The sequence below is a fragment of the Schistocerca americana genome, chromosome 8, assembly GCF_021461395.2.
Source record: "Schistocerca americana isolate TAMUIC-IGC-003095 chromosome 8, iqSchAmer2.1, whole genome shotgun sequence".
Classification (NCBI taxonomy): Eukaryota; Metazoa; Arthropoda; class Insecta; order Orthoptera; family Acrididae; genus Schistocerca; species Schistocerca americana.
Window position 1 is genome coordinate 158,013,102 of NC_060126.1, and position 25,831 is coordinate 158,038,932.

Below are 25,831 nucleotides of genomic sequence, written 5' to 3' on the forward strand. Positions count from 1 at the left end.
TTTGAAAAGAGTTCCACCATATACCAGCTCTTCCATATCTTTTGCACACCCTTTATGCCATATGCTCTGTACAAAGAATTATATGTTACAAGAAAGGCCTTCTTTCCATTTTTTGAATGAAAGTTTTTTTTGACATAAAGTTCCTTGTAACAACCATCTAAACAAACCTGCTAAAACTAGACATACGCAATATCAAAATCACCAATATCTACCTACAACCTCAAAATCTCCCTCATTCGCATTGTAAATTTACAACCAGATCTGCAGAAGGACCCTAGCACATTGATTGATGCTGGCTAGTCACCAACAGAGATTCTACTGTAACTTCACTACTGCCTTATCTCTGTATCTCTGTATGCAGTCAAAGGAAATCCTCTTTCATGGCATAATACTGAGTTCCAGTTTCCATTACATATTATCTTCAGCCATTGAAAAATTTATCTTGTTATCTACAGCAGGCTAATCTACATGAGTATAACCAAAGAGAAAACAGCATATATTTTATAGGTCAGTGCTGTCTTTTCCTTGAACTTCATAATTGCTTTCCTCACAAAGTTTTTTACTACTTTTGAGAACAATATCTCTTTCACATATAAAATTTTACTCTTAAAACAACTACAGCATTGTTCACATTGCTACTGGTGCCCAAGGAGAAAAATATCTACATGTGTTAGTGCTGTCTATGTTATCTTCACTCAACATGAAACAAAATTGTTATCCTCTAACTATGTTACTGATTTTAAATATAATTCAGACTTTTGCAATAGGGAGGCTTCCAGTATCCAAAATGAGGTGAGGGAGCAAAGCATGACACCTCTGTGCAGACACTGCATAACTGCAGCAAAATCGTTTCAAAAAACAAAATTTTAAATGGTTTAGTGCATCTAAGCATGTCATGCTGTGCTGTTTTTATGGACAAAGAACACTGGCTATTTCCAGAATGAATTTTCACTCTGCACCAGTGCGAGACAATTTGAAATATCTTGTGTGTCATACTGGGACTTGAATGTAGGATCTCTGTCCTTCATTGGGAAGTCCTCCATTAACTGAGCTATCCAACGTGACACACAAACAGCCCTCACAGCTTTACTTCCACCAGTATCTCGCCTCTTGCCTTCCAAGCTCCACAGAAGTTTTCTTGCCTATCTTTGTGAGGCTAACACTCCTGAAAGAAAGAATACAGTGGAAACATGGTTCGGCCAAAGAACACATGTTCATATTCCTAGTTCAGTACACAGATGAGGTGCTGGCAGGAGTAAAGCTGTGAGAGAGGGATGTGAGTTGTATGTGGACAGCTCATTCAGCAGAGTACCTGCCTGTGAAAGGCTAATGTCCCAAGTTTGAGTCTCAATCTTGCACACAGTTGTAATCAGCCAGAAAGTTTTAAATCAGCACACATTCTACAGCGAAATGAAAATTCATTCTAGAAACTATCCCCTAGGCTGTCGCAAGCTAGGTCTCTGCAATATCCTTTCTTCCGGAAGAGCTAGTCCCACAAGTTATCTAAGACTCTTCTGTGAAATTTTGAAGGCAGGAGATAAGGTACTGGTGGAAATAAAGCTGCGAGGGCAGGTTGGCAACTGTGCTTGTCCGACAAAGGCATAGGCCACAGGTTCATGGTCCGGTCTGGCATGTCGTCTTCGGGTGCTAGGAAGTTTCAAAAGGAATTTGTTCTCAACTACATCAGGACCTATAACTTGGAGTGAACTTTTCTGCCTCACTATTATAATGTATGTTTGCAGATTATTCTCATTTTATTTGTTGACTGTGGTTGGTATAAGGAAGTACACAAAATTGTAAAGTGTTCATAGGAGTTATGTGCTTAAACCACAAGGATAAATGACTGATATCAATAGTTAGTTCTGTATGATGACAAGCTTTCCAAGCATTGCTATTATTGCTTGATCTTTTTCTTTTGATTACACCACATATTAATTCATCCTATCAGTGGAATGCTCTGAATTAAATAGGAGGAAGAGGTTGAAAATTTAGTTACTGTCACATCCTGATGCTGAGGCGGCTGCCAAGCTGGCTGCCTGATGACATAAAAAGCATGATGCTGACCAATAATGAGTGCACTATATGGAATTGTCTACCTTTCTACTCTATGTACCTTAACCAGTACTTGACTCTTTGAGAAGAAGTTTAACATGTAGAAGATACTCAGAGAATACTTACAGAAAGATTAGAGAGTGTGTAATAAGTTGGAGTGGTCAACTAAAACAGTGCACTTTGAAAGAATAGTGATTTGGTGCAAGCAATATATTCTCTTGTACATCCAGGAAGCTTTTGTCTTACAATCACATTCAATCAACACAGTTATGCACTGTCACATTTTTTATTTTTCAAAACTCATTCACTCTCATTTCAAAAATTCAGGTACCACCATGTGATGGCATACACAAAAACTGTCACTAAATTGTACCCATTCTGAGCTTTTGGTAAATTAATACCTCTCTATGAGGTATAATTTTGGTTACACCTGTCGATGCTGCAATCCATATACTGCAGATGTTATTATGCACAATGATAGTGTCTTTCATACATGGATGAAGTTAGCACGATGGTAGCAGTGCTAATTCATGATATTTTAGACATGACAACAGCAGGGATAGTTTCGTCATGAGATTGTGTCTGCAGTGCACTTGCTTGTGTGACAGCAACACAGCACATCACCTGGCATTTTAATATCAGTGTGGGTTTGGTATGTTACTCGATGCGCACGTATCAATTTACAATATTGTGAAAAGGAAAGTTGCTACTTGCTGTAAAACGGAGATGCTGAGTCACAGATAGGCACAACAAAAAGATGGTCACAAATATAGCTTTCGGCCAGTAAGGCCTTCGTCAAAATCAGATGACAAACACACACATACACACTCATGCAAATGCAACTCATACAAACATGACTGCAGTCTCAGGCAACCGAGGCTACACTTTGAGCAGCAGCACCTGTGCATGATGGGAGTGGCGACTGGTGGGAGTAATGAGGAGGCTGGGGTGGGGGAAGAAGGGATAGTAGGTTGGGGTAGCGGACAGTGACATGCTGTCAGGGAGCATGCAGTAACGAGGTGGAAAGAGAGTAGGGCAGCTATGGGCAGTCGAGAGGTTAGAAGGAGGGCAGCGGAGAGGTGGGAAGGGGGCGATGTCGGAAAAGGACATAAGTAAAAATACTGGGTGTGATGGAGGAATGAGGGCTGTGTAGTGCTGGAATGGGAACAGAGAATGGGCTGCATGGGACAGGACAACAACTAACAAACGTTGAGGCCAGGAGGGTTACAGGAACGTAGAATACATTGCAAGGAAATTGCCCCCGTGCACAATTCAGAAAAGCTGGTGTTGGTGGGAAGGATACGTATGGCACAGGCTGTGAAGCAGTCATTTAAATGAATGATGTCATGTTTGGCACTGTGCTCAGTATAACACCCCAATGACCCCCTTTAAGTCAATTAAGACAGAATATCATAATATGAAGTAGGGAAGAGTTATCTTGGCAAATACGACATCTTTGCCAATAAGCTAACACCAAGAACAACATTATACATCACTGAGAGTTTTTGTTATGAAAAGAGGAGGAAGAACCCTCAGATGTAATTAATGGACAAATATCCAAGTGATAATTGCAATTAATATCTTGAAAGCTAAGTCCAAGGTGATGTTAGTCAGAGATAACTTTTATGTGGAAGAGAGTTGTAAGCGCAACGAAGAAATTCAATGCGCCTACTATACTCTTTCACAGAAGAAGTTGCTTGCTGGCTCTCGTCCTGTAAAGACATGCGAGAACAATTCTTGTCTTAGTAATTGAGAGTACGGAACGCGACAAGATTGTTTTGTGTTTAGAAGTGTTTCTTGCATGACGTGATTCACGAACTTCGGAAACTGATTTTCTAAGCAGAGACGAGAACTGATAGACATGTTTAACTGTGCATAACGGGTTAATTGAACTTTATTGACGAAACTAGTGAATATTGGATTTGACTTTCAAATAGTTGGAACTAAAAGAAGAGTGGATAGTATGTCAAAGAACTACACTCAGTTAGTCTCAAGTAGGACACAATTACACAACTTCACGAAGATAATACAATCACGCTGAAGAGTCAAGGTGTCGTAATTGTCAAGAAACTTAATTTTAATAGTACTGACTTTACCAATCAACTGCGTGTGCGTGTTGGTGTGAAAGTTATAAAGTATTTAGTGGCCAAGGAACAATAAACTGTTCTTTCCAAGTGAAATATCAAGCGTGGACTACATTATTAAGTGATTTAATCAATGATAGTTAACTAACGACTGTTCAGCACAGACAATTTAATTTGAATATCAAAATACCTACTTCATTAATTGAAAAGAGAACTTCTGAACATTTTGTTTTCTAATATTACAGAGTAGGTTCACTCAAACGAGATCAAAGAGTATCTGTGGATCTCATTTCATACAGGTTCAACAACTCTATAGCAACAAGCCAACAATGTATGAGAAGACTGATAATTGCAATGTTTCCTTGCAATTGGTGGTGTGTACGATGCAGATGAGATAAGATTTAACAACTACTGCATATCTGGGCAATGAATCATTCAATCTTAAATCAGAAGAAGCATCCACCGTACGAGTTCGCATTTCTGTCTCCCGTTCACCAGCGGTGACCTACGTCATCGTGCATCGTGTCTCAACTCCACTGCGAGAGTTGTGGCAGTAGCAGCTCTATGGCGTCAACAATATCAGCACGCGGTTGGAGTGCGGGGACGCCACACACCATTTTGTCACCCAACGCGGGGCCCGACGACGCCAGCTGCCGCCTCATCTGGGAGACAACGCAGCACCTAACAACGCCAGTCAACACCTCATTGAGAAGACGACGCTAGTCGAATCGTTGAAAAGATGACGTGATATCTGTGGGCAACAGCTACACATTGTTTGTTCACAGAACTTAACTCAACGATGCTGGACGTCACACCGTCCGACGTTTCTTCTCAACGACGAGTGCAGAGACGACGTGGGGGGGCTGACTCCTCCACAACGCAGCCAACGCTCCATGCCTTCGAGTGATCTAAATGCAGAACGATGCAGCGCGTCGGAGAACGCAACATCAGCAACAGGGTGGTCCACTTGTTCCTTGGCCACAGTTTGTCAATGACCATTCATGCAGACAGACAGCTTGTTGGTTGTCATGCCCACATAAAATGCAGTACAGTGGTTGCAGCTTAGCTTGTAGATCCCATGACTGGTTTCACAGGTAGCCCTGCCAATGATAGGATAGGTGAGGTTTGTGATGGGACTGATGTAGGAATTCGTGGAAAGATGTATAGGACAGGTCTTGCATCGAGGTCTATTACAGGGGTATGAGCTATGAGGTAAGGGGTTAGGAGCAGTGGTTGTACAGGGATGGATGAGTATATTGTGTAGATTCGGTGGATGGCGGAGTACCACTGTGGGAGGGTTGGGAAGGACAGTGGGCAGGACATTTCTCATTTCAGGGCATGACGAGAGGTAGCCAAAACCATGGCGGAGAATGTATTCAGATGCTCCAGTCCTGAGTGGTACTGAGTTACGAGAGGAATGCTCCTCTGTGTCCGGACAGTGGGACTTTGGGAGGTGATGAGAGACTGGAAAGATAAGGCATGGGAGATTTGTTTTTGTACAAGGCTTCAGTGAGACCCTTGGTATGTTTCCAGAGGGACTGCTCGTCACTGCAGATGCAACGATCATAGGTGGTTAGACTATATGGAAGGGACTTCTTGGTATGGAACAGGTGGCAGCTGTCGATGTTGAGGTATTGCTGGTAGTTATTCGGTTTGATATGGATGGAAGTACTGATCTAGCCATCTTTGAGCTGGAGGTCAACATCTCGGAATTTGGCTTGTTGGGTTGAGAAGGACCAGGTGAAGCAAATGTGGGAGAAGTTGTTGAGGTTCTAGAGGAATGTGGATAGGGTGTCCTCACTCTCAATCCAAATCGCAAAGATGTCATCAATGAATCTGAACCAGGTGAGGGGTTTAGGATTCTGGGTGTTTAGGAAACATTCCTTTAGATGGCCACATTCCTTTAGTTTTGGCATAGGATGGTGCCATGCAGGTGCCCATAGTTGTACCCTGGATTTGTTTGTAAGTAATGCCTTCAAAGGAGAAGTAATTGTGGGTGAGGATATAGTTGGTCATGGTGACTAGGAAGAAAGCTGTTGGTTTGGAATCCGTTGGGCATTGGGAAAGGTAGTGTTCAATAGTGGTAAGGCCATGGGCATCAGGGATATTAGTGTAATGGGAGGTGGTATCAATAGTGACAAGAGGGAACCACGTGGTAAAGGGACAGGAACTTTGGAGAGTCGGTGGGGGAAATGGTTGATATCTTTTATATAGGACAGTAGGTTCTGGGTAATAGGTTGAAGCTCTTGGTCTGTGAGATCAGAGAATCTCTCAGTGGGGGCACAGTAGCTGGCCACAATGGGGCATCCTGGGTAGTTGGGTTTAGGGACTTTAGGAAGTGTGTAGAATGTAGGAGTGAGCAGAGAGATGGACTCTGGGGGAAACGTTTGGGGATGGGCCTAAGGATTTGAGTAGTAACTGAAGATCCTGCTGGATTTCTGGAATGGGGTCACTGTGGCAACGTTTGTAGGTGGGTGTATCTGACAGCTGGTGGAGTCCTATTGTCAGATAATCCTTGCATTTCAAAACAACAGTGGTGGAGCCTTTATCCGTAGGCACATAAATGGGACATATCATGTACACACTGATGCTGTTAGGTGCAGAAACTTTCTACAATCTCTTTTTCGCGTTTCTGTCTATGAAAGTCTGGCTGCTTCACCTTATACGGGAGCCTGTTAGTGACAAGCTTAAGCCTTGACATTTGCAAGTTTGTACTGGATTTGTGGGATGTTCAGCCACTATCTGTTTTTTTTTTTTTTCATTTGGAGTGATTATGCTCTTTTATACATAGTAAACTATTATGTAGGCCCAATTCTGCAAGTGTTTTTCTGTGCGGCCTTGGAATTTATGAGATGAATTTGCTTACATGCCATGCACAAGAGAATAACTAAACTAACCCATTTTAGTTGACTCATATGGATATTCTGTACATACTGTGTTATCCTCTTTATGTTACTATAAGTTCTTTTGGTTTTCTAAGAGTTTGATGATTTGTATAGTCATCATATATAGTTATAATTTTCCCGATGCAACTAAAGATTGAATTGTTTTCATGAAACGTAGTTGTGCTCTCATTTCTTTAGAAAATAAAATTTATACAACTGTAAACGGATCTTATCAACCATGAATAATGCAAACAACAGTTGCAGACATCATATCAAGAGAAACATTTGTTAAGTTACACTGTTAAGAGAGACCTAATATTTCAAGGCCAAATTTTGAGGAAAGAGTGCAGCTTTTTATTTGGGCACAGCTTTTTCCTGAACAAATGTCAGATACCATCAATACTTTATGTTTCTCCTGCATAGGTTCACAACAGCTATAAATTTCCTGAGAAAAGTAATTTCCTTGCACAGGCTTTTTATGGGATATAAACACATTATTTCATTATCAGTAAATATCATTCACCTGACACTAAAATTCTTAGCAAAACTATGAGACAATATTTAGTAGGATTGTCATTCCTTTAATTGGGCATGTTGCTTTCAAATATCAGGGGCTTCTTTCATAAAGCACAGAGTGAAAAGTGTGTGTGTGTGTGTGTGTTTGTGTGTGTGTATGTGTGTGTGTGTGAGTGTTTGTGTGTGTGTCCATTCTGAAATAATTTTCATAGTCCTTTTTCTGTCCTTGCACTGTTGCTAACTAAGCTTCAAGCTTCTCTTCTCACTACCCATGGTTTCAACCACAATCTCTTTTGTTTCTCTTTCTATCATTCGGTCAATGTCCTCACTGGCAACATTACACTACAAGCTGCTGCACAAATGATACGCTGTTTTGAGAGCTATTCTCAAACAACTATGATGAAAATTGATTTCAGTCAAGTACTTTGATCAAAGAAGCCAAGTTGCCTGCATTCATGCACACCGTGCTTCTACCAGGTAGTTGACAGAGTGTTTATATGATTATGTTCCAGAATTCACCTGTAAGATTACCTATACCACATTTCTTACATCACAATATTGGCACAACTCTGGGGGATTTGTTCAGAATGCTGTTGGCAGTGTAACCTGATGATGATATTTTGAATGAAATCAGTCTGGACATAAATGTGTAACACAACAGCTGTTGTGATTTCTTGTTAATATTAATAAGTCGTAACTACACATTAAAACACCAGTTGCAATAGTTGGTGAAAACGTAACAAACATCTATTTCCAGTAGCTATGTTGGGTAATATTAATTGTATCATTTTGCTGCAATTAGTTTCTCATTCAGTACTTTACACTGTATACCAATATTTTCACGTATTTCTTCATTTACAAATCATTCACCTCTCACAGCATATTGACAATCTGATACCACATTAATAGGTGTGTAGAGAATAAAAAGAGATGGACAAAAAGGACAGGGTTCATTTCTGTACAATACTCACTCTGATCTCTCTCTTGGGTGGGTGTTATGGTTTGTCTCTGGTTTATTTTCCGTTATTTTTTTAGCAACTGTGTCATTGTTCCCAGATTCTTTAACACTTGATGGCAATCTGCTTATAAGCTGTGAGGCAGTTACACTCATATTTCCCAGCACTGACACACCACCAACAGGTTTCTGAGAATACAAAATTGGAGCATTATGTTAAATTCTAACTAAGAGGCCAAACAAACTGCATGTAATAATTCTAGACTATTGAACGGTGTAATACACAAATTTAGATAACAGCATCCACAGAATATAAATTAAAGATTAAACAAAATAGTAAATGTATTCTGGACCACAATGAAGTAATACGGGGTGTTCAAAAAGTCTCTCCGCAGTGCCGTATGATCGTTCACTTGCCTGGGTTACTTCCTTTCAAGTGGACTCTCCCTACATTCCACTGTTTCGTTTATCTCAGCCAGTATCAGTAGTATCGTTGGTGAGTCGTTAAGTGTCAACATGAACATTTAAGTTTTGCTCCTTTGTTCATTTGTTTCGTTTTTGTCACTGTTAAAATGCTAACCATTGAAGAACGTGTGTTTTTAGTCAAACAAGTGTTTAAAGCTGGTGGTAAATACACAGTTTCAGTTCGTCAAACATTTAATTCAGTTTTCCCAAAGACAACACTTTCACATCGCGATACTGTGCGAGATTTGATTAACAAATTTCAAAGTACGGGTTCAGTGACAGACTCAGCGAGAAGTGGTCTTCCCAGCGTTTTGTCTGAGGATAAACTACTCGATATTTCCAATAAAATGTGCACAAGTCCAACCAAGTCAGTAAGAAAACTCGCCCAGGAAATCAATTTTTGTGTTTGAATGGCTCACACAGCTGTAAGGAAAAAATTAGAACTTTTCCCATACAAAGTGACTCGTGCAAAAACTAAAAAATACTGATCATGGGAAGAGACAGCATTATTGTCAATGGTTCAAAAATTTCGTTCAACAAAATGGAAGAGATATTCTTACGTTTTTCACTGACAAGGCATGGTTTCATTTATCCGAGTACATGAACTTGCAAAATTCTCGTATGTGGAATACTGCAAGTCCATTGAGGAACCACTTCATTCTGTGAAAATAGGAATTTGGATTGCAATTTCTAGACGTCGGATTGTGGGTCCCATATCTTTCAAAAAAACAATAAACGCACAACGATACTGCAGTGATATTCTGTACCCATTCATAGGAGAACTTGTGTTAAGTGAAATACTTAATGGTTATTTTCAACAAGATGGTGCAACCGCGCATACAGTTCGCATTTCAGTGTCACTGCTTGCATAATTTCACAGGGACTTTGGCCTCCACAATCGCCTGACCTACCACCTGACTTTTTCTTATGGGGTGTATATATAAAAACCGTCCAAAATCCATCGATGAATTGAAAACTGAAATATCCACTTTCACTGCTTCTGTTATAGAAGAAATGTTACAGCTTGTGTTTGGAAACATGATTAGATGAACTGAATTGTGTATTCAACAACAGGGGGCACACTTTCAACATTTAATGTGAAAATTTGTAAGTCAAAATGAATATTCAATAAATTAATAACTTGTATTTCACTGAGTTTCATTTCGGTATATCCACTGCGGCATACGGCATGCATGGCTTAGTTTTACGTCTTTCTAGCAACTGTTCCAGTGCGCTGGACTGTTTTTGGTAATGAATGTACACATTGACAAGAGGACCTGATTACAAACTGCATGTTAATAATCATAGGTTCATGAGTACAGGGCACAATTTCTGTTTTTAATGTGTACTGTGTCAAAAGTTATAACAAAAATAAAGTAAACCAATACCATACACAAAAGAGATTTAATTTAAGTTTTTTTAAAAACAGTGTATAATGTTAACCAGATATTTTCTTGGTGAGCACATTTTTCTGTATGGTATGTTCCTATCTTCAACTTATACAAATAAAAATATTACATGAAAACATTTAAAAAAATAATAAAACCATCATAATGCTAACTGTGACATCTACTTAGTATTATGTTGCAGGACAGAACACTCTTTATACCTTTTTTTTTCAGAATGTTAAAGAAAAAAATTGCTACCAAGTCCTCTTTTTTCTCAATAACGTACCTTTACAGGTGCCACCTGAGCAATTGATTCTTTAGCAATAGCATTTTCTTTGACATTCTTCTTTTCATCAGCTGGTGCAAAGAGACCAGCCTCCTTCGGAACAGTACTTTGCACCGTGTTCGAAGTTGAGTTATAGTCAAAATCTAAAACAAGTGTCAGCAAAGTGGTCATTTGTAAGTCAATGCCAAAAAACTCAATAAAAGCAAATTATAAAGTCTTAAAGGATTTTTTAGCATTATTTTATCGTAAACGAACTCAACATCGTTTGTCACCTTCAATCAAACATCTACTTGATTCACTCTGAAGCGAGTTTCAATGTCTGTACACTATAATATAAAATAGATACTGCTTGAGAATTATGAATCCATAAATGTGCTTAATTATCTGCTGGTGTATTGTGAAGATGACTTCATTCTCTATTCTGAAGAGTGAAATTGTACATCAGAATATGGGAAGGAAGGAAGATCAGAGTTTAATGTCCTGTTGGTAGGTTGGTCATTAGAGACGGAGCACAAGTTGAGATGACAAAAGAATGGGGGAGAAAATCAGCCATGCCTTTTTCAAAGGAACCACCTCTGCATTTGCCTGGGGAACTTTGGGGAAATCACAGAAAATCTAAATCTGGATGGTCAGACAGGGATTTGAACCATCATCGTCCTGAGAGAGGTAGATGAACCTCAAAATTTTTATTTCTTCTCCATGGATTTTAATACCTACTCTGAATTTTTCTTTTGTTTCCTTTACTGCTTGCTCAATATACACATTGAATAACATTGGGGAGAGGCTACAACCCTGTCTTACTCCCTTCCCAACAACTGCTTCCCTTTCATGTCCCTCGACTCTTATAACTGCCATCTGGTTTCTGTACAAATTGTAAATAGCCTTTCGCTCCCTGTATTTTACTCCTGCCACCTTTAGAATTTGAAAGAGAATATTCCAGTCAACATTGTCAAAAGCTTTCTCTAAGTCTACAAATGCTAGAAACATAGGTTTGCCTTTCCTTAACCTTTCTTCTAAAATAAGTCGTAAGGTCAGTATTGCCTCACGTGTTCCAACATTTCTATGGAATCCAAACTGATCTTCCCCGAGGTCAGCTTCTACCAGTTTTTCCATTCGTCTGTAAAGAATTCGCATTAGTATTTTGCAGCTGTGTCTTATTAAACTGATAGTTCAGTAGTTTTCACATCTGTCAACACCTGCTTTCTTTGGGATTGGAATTATTATATTCTTCTTGAAGTCTGAGGGTTCTTGCCTGTTTCACACATCTTGCTCACCAGATGGTAGATTTTTGTCATAGCTGGCTCTCCCAAGGCTATCAGTAGTTCTAATGGAACGTTTTCTACTCCCAGGACCTTGTTTCATCTTAGATCTTTCAGTGCTCTGAGAAGTTCTTCACGCAGTATCGTATCTCCCATTTCATCTTCATCTACATCCTCTTCCATTTTCATAAGATTGTCCTCAAGTACATCGCCCTTGTATAGACCCTCTTTATACTCCTTCCACCTTTCTGCTTAACGAATCTGATATGATGGAACCAACTTTTTTTATGACAGCTAATAATGCTTTCATCCCACATAAAGCAAAAAGATATAATCAAGACAAAGGTAGTATTTGACAAATTTTCTTCTGTAATACAAGAGTGTACAAAATCAGCATAGGAAAAACAAAACTGCTCAGTGGAAAGTGCTCAATAAAAGAAACAGTGTGGTGCTAGCGTAACTGCAATGTTGCACTGTGCATGTCAGAGTGTTTTAAATTCTATCATACATTCGCAAATTATTGTTAAAAACAGTAATAATAATCTACACTAAAGATTTCCATTCCGTTCAACTGCTCATCCAAGTCCTTTGCTGTCTCTGGCAGAATTACAATGTCATCGGCGAACCTCAAAGTTTTTATTTCTTCTCAATGGATTTTAATACCTACTCCGAACTTTTCTTTTGTTTCCTTTACTGCTTGCTCACTATACACACTGAATAGCATCGGGGAGAGGCTAAAACACTGTCCCACTCCCTTCCCAACAACTGCTTCCCTTTCATGTCCCTCGACTCTTTATAACTGCCATCTGATTTCTGTACAAACTGTAAATAGCCTTTTGCTCCCTGTATTTTACCCCTGCCACCTTCAGAATTTGAAAGAGAGTATTCCAGTCAACATTGTCAAAAGCTTTCTCTAAGTCTACAAATGCTAGACACGTAGGTTTGCCTTTCCTTAATCTTTCTTCTAAGATAAGTCTACGGAATCCAAACTGATCTTCCCCGAGGTCAGCTTCTACCAGTTTTTCCATTCGTCTGTAAAAAAAATCACGTTAATATTTTGCATCTGTGACTTATTAAACTGATTGTTTGGTAATTTTCACATCTTTCAGCACCTGCTTTCTTTGGGATTTGAATTATTATATTTTTCTTGAAGTCTGAGGATATTTCGCCTGTCTCATACATCTTGCTCACCAGATGGTAGAGTTTTGTCAGGACTGGCTCTCCCAAGGCTGTCAGTAGTTCCAATGGTATGCTGTCTACTCCCGGGGCCTTGTTTCGACTTAGATCTTTCAGTGCTCTGTCAAACTCTTCACGCAGTATCGTATCTCCCATTTCATCTTCATCTACCTCCTCTTCCATTTCCATAATATTGTCCCCAAGAACATCGCCCCTGTATAGACCCTCTATATACTCCTTCCATCTTTCTGCTTTCCCTTCTTTGCTTAGAACTGGGTTTCCATCTGAGCTCTTGATATTCATGCAAGTGGTTTTCTTTTCTCCAAAGGTCTCTTTAATTTTCCTGTAGGCAGTATCTATCTTACCCGTAGTGAGATAAGCCTCTACATCCTTACATATTGTCCTTTAGCCATCCCTGCTTAGCCATTTTGCACTTCCTGTCAATCTCATTTTTGAGACGTTTGTATTCCTTTTTGCCTGCCTCACTTACTGCATTTTGTATTTTCTCCTTTCATCAATTAAATTCAGTATCTCTTCTGTTACCCAAGGATTTCTACTAGCCCTCATCTTTTTACCTACTTGATCCTCTGCTGCCTTCACTACTTCATTCCTCAATGCTACCCATTCTTCTTCTTCTGTATTTCTTTCCCCGATTCCCGTCAATTGTTCCCTTATGCTCTCCCTGAAACTCTGTACAACCTCTGGTTTAGTAAGTGAGATACTGCGAACAAGATTTTCTGCTTCTAAATAAAACTGAGGTGGAACCCTCTAGACCACATTTAAATGCACAACATGTGATACAAACACGGATTGCTAAATGATATTAGTGATTAGAAACTTGAGGAATCTGCTGTCATATGATGAGTATATCAACTGGTTGTGTTGATCTCACACTCTACGTTTTGGCAGTGATCAGGCCCAGGTTGAAATCATTGGGTCAAATGACAAACATGCCATCAGTGTGTCATATAAACATGAGAAACTTGATGAGTTCTTGAAATATCTCAACAGCATTAATAGTAACTCCAGTTCATTATGGAGGTAGAAAATAACAGTGGATTGCCTATTCTCGACATCATCGTCTGCCGCAAAGGAAGTGGTTGCCTTGGCCACACACTCTATAAAAAAGGTATTCACACCATCTGTACCTGCATGCCATCAGCTATCATCCCCTTGCACAGAAGCACACTATGTTACAACCTTTGATGCATCATGCAAGAACAATATAACATACTGATAACCTTCCCAATGAGCTGAGCCACCTACACATCGTGTTGGGAACAACAGCTACAATGTTCATCAAATAAATGATGTGATCTCTGATGAGGAGCAGGGAAAAAACTTTGCTTTCATGCTGTTCTGAGGCACAGTACTGGGTACAATAATCTGCCTGCTAAAAAGACACAAATCCAACAATTACTGAGACCAGTTAAAGATGCAGAATATCTCAGAACACCTAGGGGTCTACAATATACCTTGTGAGTCTGGCCAGCCTTACATTGCATAAACAATACACACTGTAGAACAACTCAAGAAAGAGTGTGAGAGGTTTTATCCCCTAAGCTAGCCAAGAAATTTGATTTGTATGGGTATGCTTTAGAAAACAGTTACTACATCAAATATGAGGAAACATTTGTCATGATTTGCACTAATGGCTTCTGGGACAGTGTAATTAAAAAAGCCATCAAAATACAAATTGCTAATAACACCCTTAATAGTGCTGGCAGCTTGCATCTCAGCATGGCACAGGATCCAGTGAACGCAGTGTTGAAGCAGCACATCAAATGCCGAGTCAACATATGCCCATAAATGATGTCATGACAGGGTGTATATGTGGACATGGAAAAAAAATTCCTAGATTTTCTGATTGAAAATACATTTCCCCCCGCGTGAAAACACACTTTTTCCATGTTAAGTGACAGTATATTTTCCCCTCAGAAGTGTAAAATTTATCAATCCTTTCAATGGTTATGGTTTTATACAAGGGTGTAGAATTTCCCGGCACTTTAGAAAACGAAACTTGGGGAAAAAAACACTTTTGAAAAAATTTCTGATGTGCAGCAACATGTACGCTGCATATTTTCGTATTATGAAAGTATAAATTCGAATTCCACCAAACATCGCATGTTACTTTCCAAAGCATTGAAATAGAGATTGAATTGGGCTTTTGTAAGCCAGTCATACCTCATGTCACGTGATCTCGCCAACTGATGACAGCAGATATTTAGAGCATAGGACACATGATGTAATCAGCCAATAGCAACATAACTTAAGTAGCACGAACACACCAACACACAAACAGGAAAAGTTAATGGTTTAAATTAATATACATAGTGTTGCTACAAGAAAAGCAAAGCTTTCACATATAATGTTGGTCTCTAAGGTTAATAAGCTGCAAGAGAAGCTAAGCTTTCACACAATGTTTATCTTTTTTGTGCATGTTACTGTTGTGACAGTGCCACGACATTCAAAAGTGCCGCTACGTTAGTACGCGAACACGGCGATAGAGGCGCTCCGCAGCTCGGCCGAGAGCGGGAGCGCCACCTGGTTATGAACGGCGCCGGCCGCATATCACGGCCCGGCAGTCGAATGACAGATACGGAGTTAGTAACATGTAACCCGCTAGTGTTTCTACTTTTGTATCTCCACGCACTTTAGTAGTGATTAAAGGTTATAACACTTTTTGGCGACGAGGTCGGATATTTTTTTTTCCTGCATTGTGGACTTGTGTGTTCGTGTCGGGGCAGACATGGAACAGCTTATGCAAGCGCTTATTGAACAACAAACACAGCTGACGGCTGCTATTCAGGCGTTGTCGACGTCGCTTACTCATCGTCTGTCTTCCTCTTCTCCGCCTCCGTTCCCTCCTTATGACGAGGCCGCTGAAGACTGGGAGGATTATGAGAAGCGTTTGCGGCAACACTTCTTGGCTTTCGGCGTTGTCGACGCTCCTATGTGTAAGTCGTTATTTCTATCTTGGATTTCCCCACGGATCTATCAGCTGCTATCTCAGTTAGCCCCTCTGCGGGAACCTGCCTCTCTGTCCTTCCAAGAAATGTGTGACTTATTGTCTAACTATTACCGAAAAAACACCCATGTCGTTGCCGCCCGCGTGGCTTTTTACCGGTGTCGTAAACAGCCCCATCAATCTTACCGGGCTTGGGCGGCGGAACTCCACGGTCTGAGTCGGAAATGTCAGTTTGTCACGGACACTCATCATGAGTCTTACGCTGATTCAATGGTTCGGGACGCTATTTTACGGCTTGCTCCTGATAAAGAAGTTCGGCAACGTGCCTTACAATTGCCAAACCCGTCGTTGTCGGAAGTTCTCAGCATCGCTCAATCCTTTGAAGTGTCTCACGCTGCTGGTGCGCAAATAGACGCGTGGTGTGATGTAGGCGCTGTCCAGACCACTTTCGATGCAGACAATGTGCCTGTTTCACAGGGAAACGACGATGTGGCGGCGGTGCACTCGCGTCAACAACGTCGCGTTGGGCCGCCACACTCGCAGCGAAAACAGCAACCACAGAAGCAGGTTCGTTCCGCCCTTCCGTCTTGTCCACGTTGTTTCGTACAGCATGACAGAGCCGCGTGTCCAAAACGTTGGGCCACGTGTAATTCATGTAGGAAAAAAGGCCACATTGCTTCTGTGTGTCAGTCCCCTAAAGTTCCTGTCGACGAGGACGAGGCATCGGACATGGATGTTAACTGTGTGCTTTCTCAAACGAATAAGTTGTTTGTTACTGTTCGTGTTCTGGATAAAGACATTCGCATGCAAGTGGACACTGGCTCTGCAGTAACTCTCATTAATTCTCGCACGTATTTGGAGTTGGGCTCCCCTCCCTTGTCTCCCGTTACGCGAAATCTACGAACTTATAATAAGCAGAAAATTCCTATTGTTGGCCAGTTTGATGCTTCCACTGCCTACAAGTCTGTGGTTAGGCCCCTCACGTTTTATGTGGTGGATCATGCGGGCACTGAAAACCTGTTCGGTTATGATGCTTTCCAGTTGTTCGGGTTTTCCATTGATGATGATGTGCACCTCATATCTGAGGACATTCCGTATCCACAGCTGGATGGCTTGTGTTCTGAATTCTCGTCCGTGTTCTCTGCTGGTCTGGGTCGTGCCAAGGAGTTTGAAGCCCACATTACTCTTAAACCTACGGCTCGCCCTAAGTTTTTCCGGGCACGCCCTATTCCAATGGCGTTGCGTGCGCCTGTCAAAGCTGAGATAGACAGGTTAACAGCTTCGGGGATTCTCCTTCCTGTTACCTCCAGCGAATGGGCATCGCCCATCGTGGTGGTTTCTAAACCAAACGGGAGTCTGCGATTGTGTGGTGATTTTAAAGCCACTGTCAACGCTCAAAGCCTCATTGACACTTATCCTCTTCCCCGTCCTGAGGAGTTATTTACCAAGCTCGCTGGGGGCCAGTTCTTTTCCAAACTTGACTTATCGGAGGCGTACCATCAGTTGCCGTTGGATGCATCTTCCAAGGAATTTCTCGTCATCAACACTCCTTGTGGGTTGTATCAGTACCAGCGGTTACCGTTTGGCGTCGCTAGCGCGCCGGCCATTTTTCAGCGGTTTTTGGAACAGCTCACGGCTTCCGTTCCCGGCTGCATCAACTACCTGGATGACATTGTTGTCACGGGGGCCTCCACTGAGGAGCACCTTCGCAATTTGCGTTCACTGTTTCGGGTTCTGCGTTCAGCAGGGTTGAAGTGCAATCTGGACAAGTCTCAGTTCTTCCAACCCTCCATTGTGTATCTTGGTTTCCACTTGTCCCGTGAGGGTATACGCCCTCTACGACAGCACGTTGCGGCCATTACCGCTCTACCCCGGCCGTCTACGGTCAAAGAACTTCAGGCGTTTCTAGGCAAGGTTGCTTATTATCACAAATTCATTCCCTCCGCGGCAGCGGTGGCTCATCCTCTGCATCAGCTGTTACGCAAAAACGTTCCTTTCTGTTGGACCGCCGAGTGTGAGCAGGCTTTTGTCCGCCTGAAGGCTCATTTGCAGTCGGCGGCTTGTCTTGCCACATTCCGTCCGGGTCAGCACTTGGTTCTGGCGACTGACGCGTCACAGTATGGCCTAGGGGCTGTTCTCGCCCATCGGTATGAGGATGGGTCGGAACGACCCATCGCCTACGCTTCCAAGACCCTCAACGATGCCCAACGGCGTTACTCTCAAATAGAAAAGGAGGCGCTCGCTATCATTTATGCTCTGAAAAAGTTCAGCGTTTTTTTGTATGGTTCTAAGTTTCACCTCATCACCGACCACAAGCCGCTGGTCTCTCTGTTCAGCCCCTCGGCGTCGCTTCCGGATAAGGCAGCTCACCGCCTGCAACGTTGGGCCTTATACTTGTCTCGTTTTCACTATGAGATTCACTATCGCCCCACGGCCCAGCACGCCAACGCTGACGCGTTGTCGCGTTTGCCGATGGGCCCCGACCCGGTTTTCGATCGCGATGAACTCCTCTGTTTCCACATTGATGAGGAAGAACGTCGTGCGGTCGAGGGTTTTCCACTTACAGGTTCGCAGGTCGCGTCAGCTACTGCGCAGGATCCGGTCCTGCGTCAGGTGATCAGTTTTGTTCAGCGTGGTTGGCCGGACAGGACCAAGGGCCGGGCGTCGGATCCCCTTCGCAACTACCATGCCTTGCGCCTTCGTCTGTCTGTTCGTGAGGGTGTTGTTCTTCTGGCCACGGATGGCGCATCTCCACGGGTTGTGGTGCCCGCCTCTCTTCGCAAAGCTGTTCTCAAACTATTGCATGGGGGCCATTGGGGGATTTCTCGGACTAAGTCCCTGGCCCGCAGGCACGTTTATTGGCCCGGTATCGATTCGGACATCGCCCACATGGTCGCTGCGTGTGATCAGTGTGTTCAACAACTGGCTGCGCCTCGTACTCTGCCCTCTCCGTGGCCTGATCCGGCGCAGCCGTGGGAACGGGTGCACGCTGACTTTGCCAGCCCCTTCCTCGGCACTTATTGGCGACTGTTGATTGACGCCTTCTCGAAGTTTCCGTTTGTTGTTCGCTGTCCGTCGCCCACCACTGCGGCGACGACGCTGGCTTTGTCAAAAATCTTTGCGCTCGAAGGTCTTCCATCCACGATTGTCACGGACAATGGCCCTCAGTTCTCTTCGCAGGCCTTCCGTGATTTTTGTACTGGACAAGGGATTCATCATGTTACAGCACCGCCCTTCCATCCGCAATCGAATGGGGAGGTCGAGCGCCTTGTCCGCACTTTCAAAAGCCAAATGAAAAAATTCCTTAGTGATTTTTCCACAGATGACGCTCTGTTGCAATTTCTGAGTTCTTATCGCTTCACGCCTCTGGGTGATCGCAGCCCTGCTGAACTCTTGCATGGCCGCCAACCGCGCACCCTACTGCATCTGCTTCACCCTGTCAGGCCTTGTACTGTGTCCCCTAGTGCGGGAAAATACCAGGTGGGCGCCGACGTGTGGGCACGGGGGTATGGATCTCGCCCTAAATGGATTCCAGGGGTGGTCCAGGCTCTTCGCGGCCGCCGGCTTTGTGAAATACGTACGGACGACGGCATGGTTGTTCGCCATTACGACCAGATGCGCCCACGAGTGGTGGCCACGCCGGTACCACCGCCCCTTTTTTCGTCTCCACCAGCCCGAGAAGCCAGTCCTGTCGCTGCTGCCGATCTTCCGGGCGTGTTGCTGCCGCCGCCGTCGCTACCGCTTCCGAGTACGCCGGAACCGGCCCCAGTCGCGACGCCGCCTTCTCCAGGACCCATCTCGCTGGAGCACACCCCCAGGTCCACGACACCTATGGATGCTGCTCCGGAGTTTTCACCCATCATCTCGTCCAGGAGGCACGTTCCACGCGCCAGCTTCCGTCCTGGACATTTTCGACCATACTCTCGTGTTTCTCCGCGGGATCTTCTCGGGACCTCCCAAGAGGCCATGGATGTCTCCGCACTGTCCGTGTCTCCACGAAAGTGAGCGTTTTTTTTTCAAGGGGGGAAAAGTGTTGTGACAGTGCCACGACATTCAAAAGTGCCGCTACGTTAGTACGCGAACACGGCGATAGAGGCGCTCCGCAGCTCGGCCGAGCGCGGGAGCGCCACCTGGTTATGAACGGCGCCGGCCGCATGTCACGGCCCGGCAGTCGAATGACAGATACGGAGTTAGTAACATGTAACCCGCTAGTGTTTCTACTTTTGTATCTCCACGCACTTTAGTAGTGATTAAAGGTTATAACAGTTACATTTTAAGATAAACAACACAAGGGTACCAGTAAAATTTTTAACGACGGCATAAATGTCTTATCTTCTGGGCTCGAAATTCTTCTAAATGGATTGTCATCAGAGTTGATTTTTAAACGAGAGTCAAACACTCTGTGGTTTAAGAAATTCATAGTACATTCTTGCACATAGTTCAACTTGCGTAAAAGGAAATTTACTTTGAAAGTAAAGCTTTTCAAACCACGATTCGCAATATTTTTCCGTGACCTATTAGAAATAGTTTCATTTCAGCAGTTGTCGGAGAGTGCCAGGTAGAAGGGGGCACCACACTTGCGCAGCTACGATGATGTAGGAAGCCAGTACGTTTGTACGTGTAAAACATTAAAAGATCTTACATTATGTCATAAATGAATCAAGACATCAAAGGATACTCCACGAGCATCATAATTTCGTGAACAACACTAAAATGTGCACATTTAAAGTGCGTACTTAAAGTGCACATTCATATGTCCAGATTCCCAATGAAGTAGACCTCCACCTGATATTAAGCTCGCCCCCCCCCCTCCCCCCAGACCCCCCACCCCTACCCCCCATCCCACCCCTCGAGCGTTTGAGATAAGACGTCAAAACTTTTAATTAAAAAAATTGAATTTTCAAAAATATGTTCATTTTGTAGCGCACATCTTTCTGAAGAGTCTGATACATAAAACGTGTGTTCGCGGAAACGTAAGACGTATTATTTGGTCTTAAGTGTGCCAAAGTGCCATGCCTCTTCACATAGCATTCTTCTAACGCACGTTACTGTATGTCGCTCTGTGGAATTTAAACGTGTATATTTTGTAATGGATGCCATCAAACTATATTCAGGATAGTGGAAATTCATATGTCCTGTGGTGCCTCTCCTGCTCAGCTGGCCTGACATCCTGCCCCTCTCTTAAAGAAATAAAAAAGAAAACTCACAATTAATACTGGATGGGATTATTTGTAATAGGGAGAACAATAACTCTTCAGAAAATTTGCTCTCTTTACTGCCTATTAGCTAATAACTTCCTGTTTTGTGTTACATAAAATTAGATATAGGATACATAAAACCAGTAAAGGCAGGAGACAAGCAAGACAACACACATTTCTTCAATCCTTATCTCCTAGCATTTTTTTCTCTCTAATCTTGCTACAGCTTTACATGGCATGCTTTCCTTTCTGTGAAAGAGTCTATAACCTCATCAAAGTTCATCAAATGTTTTGGTACACAAAAAATGGAAATGTCACTGTCTAATACTGAAAAAGCTGTTGTACAAATAGTACCCAAGACTGATATGGTTTCTCAATCTGATTACGTCTATTCTGTCACTGTCTACTAGATAAAACAAAATAGGCCTCTCTAATATTGCAGCAATTATAACAGACACCAAATAAACAAGATTGTTTTGGCACAAATGGTCATTTTTGTAACACGACAGAACATAATTCACAAAAAACCAATATCAAATATCTATTAGGCCAACTACAAGCAAAAAGCTTTATGTTAGGAAATAGTTTCCATTTCATTCATACGCTCTAGTTTCTCAAGCATGAGATCGAAAAGTAGTAGTACGAAATTTTTATATAATTTTGGAATTGTCATTTTCTTCCATAATTTGTGTGATTTCCCCATTTCTTTTCCTTCCTTGTTTTAGCAAACAATCTTGTCATCAGTAATTCTGTAACTACTCTTGGCATTGCCAAAACTTAGTTGCTAGTAATTTCACTAGCCCTGCCAGAATCACCGGTTTGGTTATCCCGCAATTATTCTCCGGTTAGGCATTGTTACATGTTCATGCGATGCATTTTCCGCACTACTTTCAGAAAAGATAATACATAATCTTTCTTACCTGTTATTCCTGTTAGTCATTTATTTCCACTCTGGTAGTCTGAATCTATGGATTTTGCTGCTAATTATAACAACGCTGATCATTCACAAACCCAATCAACCACATAATCAGACAGCAATTGGCATTCATCCGTTCGCTTTACTACACTCAGCTCGTATAGCCCCATCCCCTTTTGTCTGCAGGAAAGTTTATTTCTAGATGCAACGAGGATTCCCCTTCTGCTTACACAGCCAACAGCTACATTTCCGTTGCCTGAAGCAGGAGAAGGTACTAAACATATGCGACTTAACTGTGCATGAGCCCACTCGTAAGTGCTGAAATGAATCTAATGTAAACAGTTGTGACATCATGCTCATCAGAGGCAATTTTTTCTCACGTAGCATTGCATAGTCTTCCTAAAGCCTATGACACATTTTGCTGTTGGCTTGTACCTGTATAAGCACTGCATTTCTTTTTTTCTTTTCTTTTTTCTTTTTTTTTTTTTTTTTTTTTTTTTTTTGTGCATTTCCTTTGCAATTTAAGTTTTTTTTCGTTTTTTTTCTCTCGTTCATGTTTTAGTGCTGCAGTATTCTGCAGTAGCCAGATACAGTAACATCCTTTGTTAGAGTATCGGTTCTCACCAGTCATAATTACAAAAATTTAACTGAAAACTAAAACAATGAAAAACTCCCATGTTTTCCCCAGTTTTCTCCCAGATGAAAAATTCCCACATTTTGCCCGTGTCTCCCTGTTGTACCGGGTCGTACACACCTTGCATGAGTATCAGTGATGTTCAGACAGCAGCTAGTGTATATAAGCCCGCACCAACAGCCCACTGGCCACACTAGTGTGAGGGTTTATGTCTAGGGGTGAGGAGAGGATATGAGATTGGAATAGCAGAACACTCTGCCAATGGATCCCAGAACCGTGGGCTTGGGCAGCCAATCCAAGCAGACCATCCGAGGTCTGCAGGGGTGATGAAAGTGACAGACAGCATGCCAGAGGCAGCAGACTACACAGATAAAATAGGGATGAGCAAAGGTGGGAGTGGAGGAAGCATTTCTGCCTCCACAAAATCACACACCATCCTCCTGTCTGTAACGAACTGTTGAGTGGGAGCAGGGGTCGTACTGGGACACGGGGTGAAGATGTGAGTCACGGCTGGTGGTGAGTCTGGTGCCTGAGACAGGTGCTGGAGATGGTAACAGGATGAAGGTGCCATTTGTATCTGTGTTTGTGGCAGGAGCTGACTGTGATGACAAATGAGATAGATGGGCCTGGCTGCGACATCAAGCAACTGATAAACCCACCCACCTCCCCTCCGTGACCGACAAAATCACTGTGTGTCCTCCCCAGATGCTGGCCGAACTTGCGTGTCCTGACTCAGGCATCTTGTATGTAGGTGGGTGTATATGCAACCTGGGCAAGTTGCATGGAATGCAGGTGGTGTAACGGGGTGAGATGTTGGCACCCATGCAATATTTCGGCTTGTCTATTCCCATACACAGGTGTTGGCCGATATGTTGTGCAGGAGATGTGCAAGGCTGCATTGGTAAACATTGTCTGCAGGTCCTGCTGCATCTGTGTCTTGAATGTATGGATGATCCACTTAGCCTCTGCACTGGAGGCAGAGTGAAAGGGGGCCGCAGTCAGGTGTACAATGCCATATCAAAAAGTTGCTTAGTAATTTGAGTAGCCTTATCTGTTTCTCGCATGATGTGGCACACACTGAAACAACTGGACAAAAAAGTATAATCAATAAGTAAAATGGTGTGTTCCCAATTATTGGGCATATATACTAATTACAATTTAAGATCTGTAATAGGAAGGTGGATTGATAAATTCCATTAAAAATTCTAAATAAATTTTATTCCCAAAAAGCCTTTATTTGTAAATTGTAAACATTCGTGGTTGGATATGTCACAATTAATAAAATGTTCTGACCTGTTACACTGTGGTCGAATGGATTTCAAATTAAAACCCAACTTTTCTCTCCATCTGCAGAGAACATTTTCAAGGGGAAGCGTAGCTTCTCGAGTGTCGATTCACACCCTGGCTTGCTAGACTGCATTAAAATTCCACAGAAGAATGCATAAATGGAATTTTGCTGCAATCAGTGGCGAGTCAGGGTGAGAATTCAACACTCAAAGCTATGAGCCCACTTGAAAATGTCCTCTGCAGATGGTGACGAAATGTTGCATTTTAATGTGAAAGCCATTCGACCATGGCATAATACCCCATAACATTTCATTAGTTGTGGAACCTTTATTTCTTTCCATAATCTCCATCGAGTTCAATGTAATTAGTTAATCAAGACTTACATTTTTATTCTCCTAAATATTTATTTTCATATGTATCTAATGCTCAATTACATTGAAGCTCACCTTCAACAGATGAAAATTTCTTTCAAACATTTACCCAAAATTATGAGTAGCAAAAAGTTATACAGAAATAATATGTGGAAGATATGGGATGGCTAACTACACTGAGAAACAAATTAAACAGTTATTTTTTCCAAATGCTGTAACTGTCTCTCACTGCAAAATAGAAGTTTGAAGTTTGTACAAAGGTGCCTATAAACTTCCTCTGTGGTGCACTATGACATCACCCTCGGGCTCAGGAATGCTTCACACAGCGAGGTGTTGACACATGCAGGAAAAAGATCCATGTGACTTATAAGGTGGCTTAAAACTTTCCAGTCCAATTTTTCTACTCACTGCATTCTCTCCACCTCTAATTTTATTTATTTATTTTTAAATAAAATGCAATAGCAGGACACATGACAACTATTTTCTTTTACACTAGCTTTTGAAATTACATAAGGTTTTTTTGTTTATGACTGTTTATACCTTTTTTCTGTATGGTACTTCTTAAAATATTCTCCCGGAGGAAGTCCATGATTCCTCTTGCGTGTTTTGCAGCAGAATATTGTTTCTCTTCTTCCTCCTTTTTCCTTGCATTTGTTAGAAACCATGCAATCATTTGCTGATTTTTTTTTTCTTTTTTTAAATTTTGCACTATGAAATGCACCTTGTCATTTAGTCTCTCCTTGAATACAGACAATGATGGTCTTCTTCTCTTCTTTGAATTTATATTTCTCATCTGGCACACTAGTTGTCTGATTAGATTTTTTCCTATAGGAAAGATGGATCTCCACATCAGTTCTTGCCTACTGAGTGAAGAATATAACTGTTACCTACAGCAACTTCAATCAGTCAAAAGAATAATTTTTTCCACCTCCTGTGCAATCATACTGTAAAACCATAGCAATCACAGTACTCATCAGCCTCATCCACTCCTCCCATAAACTTCAGGTGTACCAAAATAACAGCGGGTTTCAGGAACTCCACAAGCTCTTTCTTCCTATAACCAGTAATCAATTGGGCCTGAGAACCAAAGAATGTACTCAACATTGTCACTAACCTCTCATCACGGAATAAAAGAAACATTTTTTGCATCGGGAAAGTGGCAAGCAGTGTAAAGTTAATCTGCTGGAGCAATAGCTGAAAGCACACTCCAGGAGCCAACAGAGAAGAGGGATGTGCCCCATACTGGCGGACAAAGGAGTCATTGAAGAAGGAGGCATAGGACGGGTGGCCAGGCATGGTATCCACTGAGGAGAACATTACATCATATCACAATGGTAGTTCAGCAGCTTCTGCACAGAGATTCTCAACCGGGTTAGTGTGAAAGGTGCCAG

At 42.1% G+C, this 25,831-nt stretch overlaps 1 protein-coding gene across 1 annotated transcript in view; it reads right to left on the minus strand.

Moving 5' to 3' along the window:
* Positions 1–25,831, minus strand: part of LOC124544941 (WASH complex subunit 2) — a 154,707-nt gene that overhangs the window by 70,753 nt on the left and 58,123 nt on the right. The window contains exons 9-10 of the mRNA XM_047123688.1: positions 10,632–10,774; positions 8,509–8,681 (exon numbers count right to left, since the gene is read on the minus strand). Of these exons, the coding sequence (XP_046979644.1) occupies positions 8,509–8,681; positions 10,632–10,774 (316 nt within the window). The remainder of the gene's footprint in view (positions 1–8,508; positions 8,682–10,631; positions 10,775–25,831) is intronic.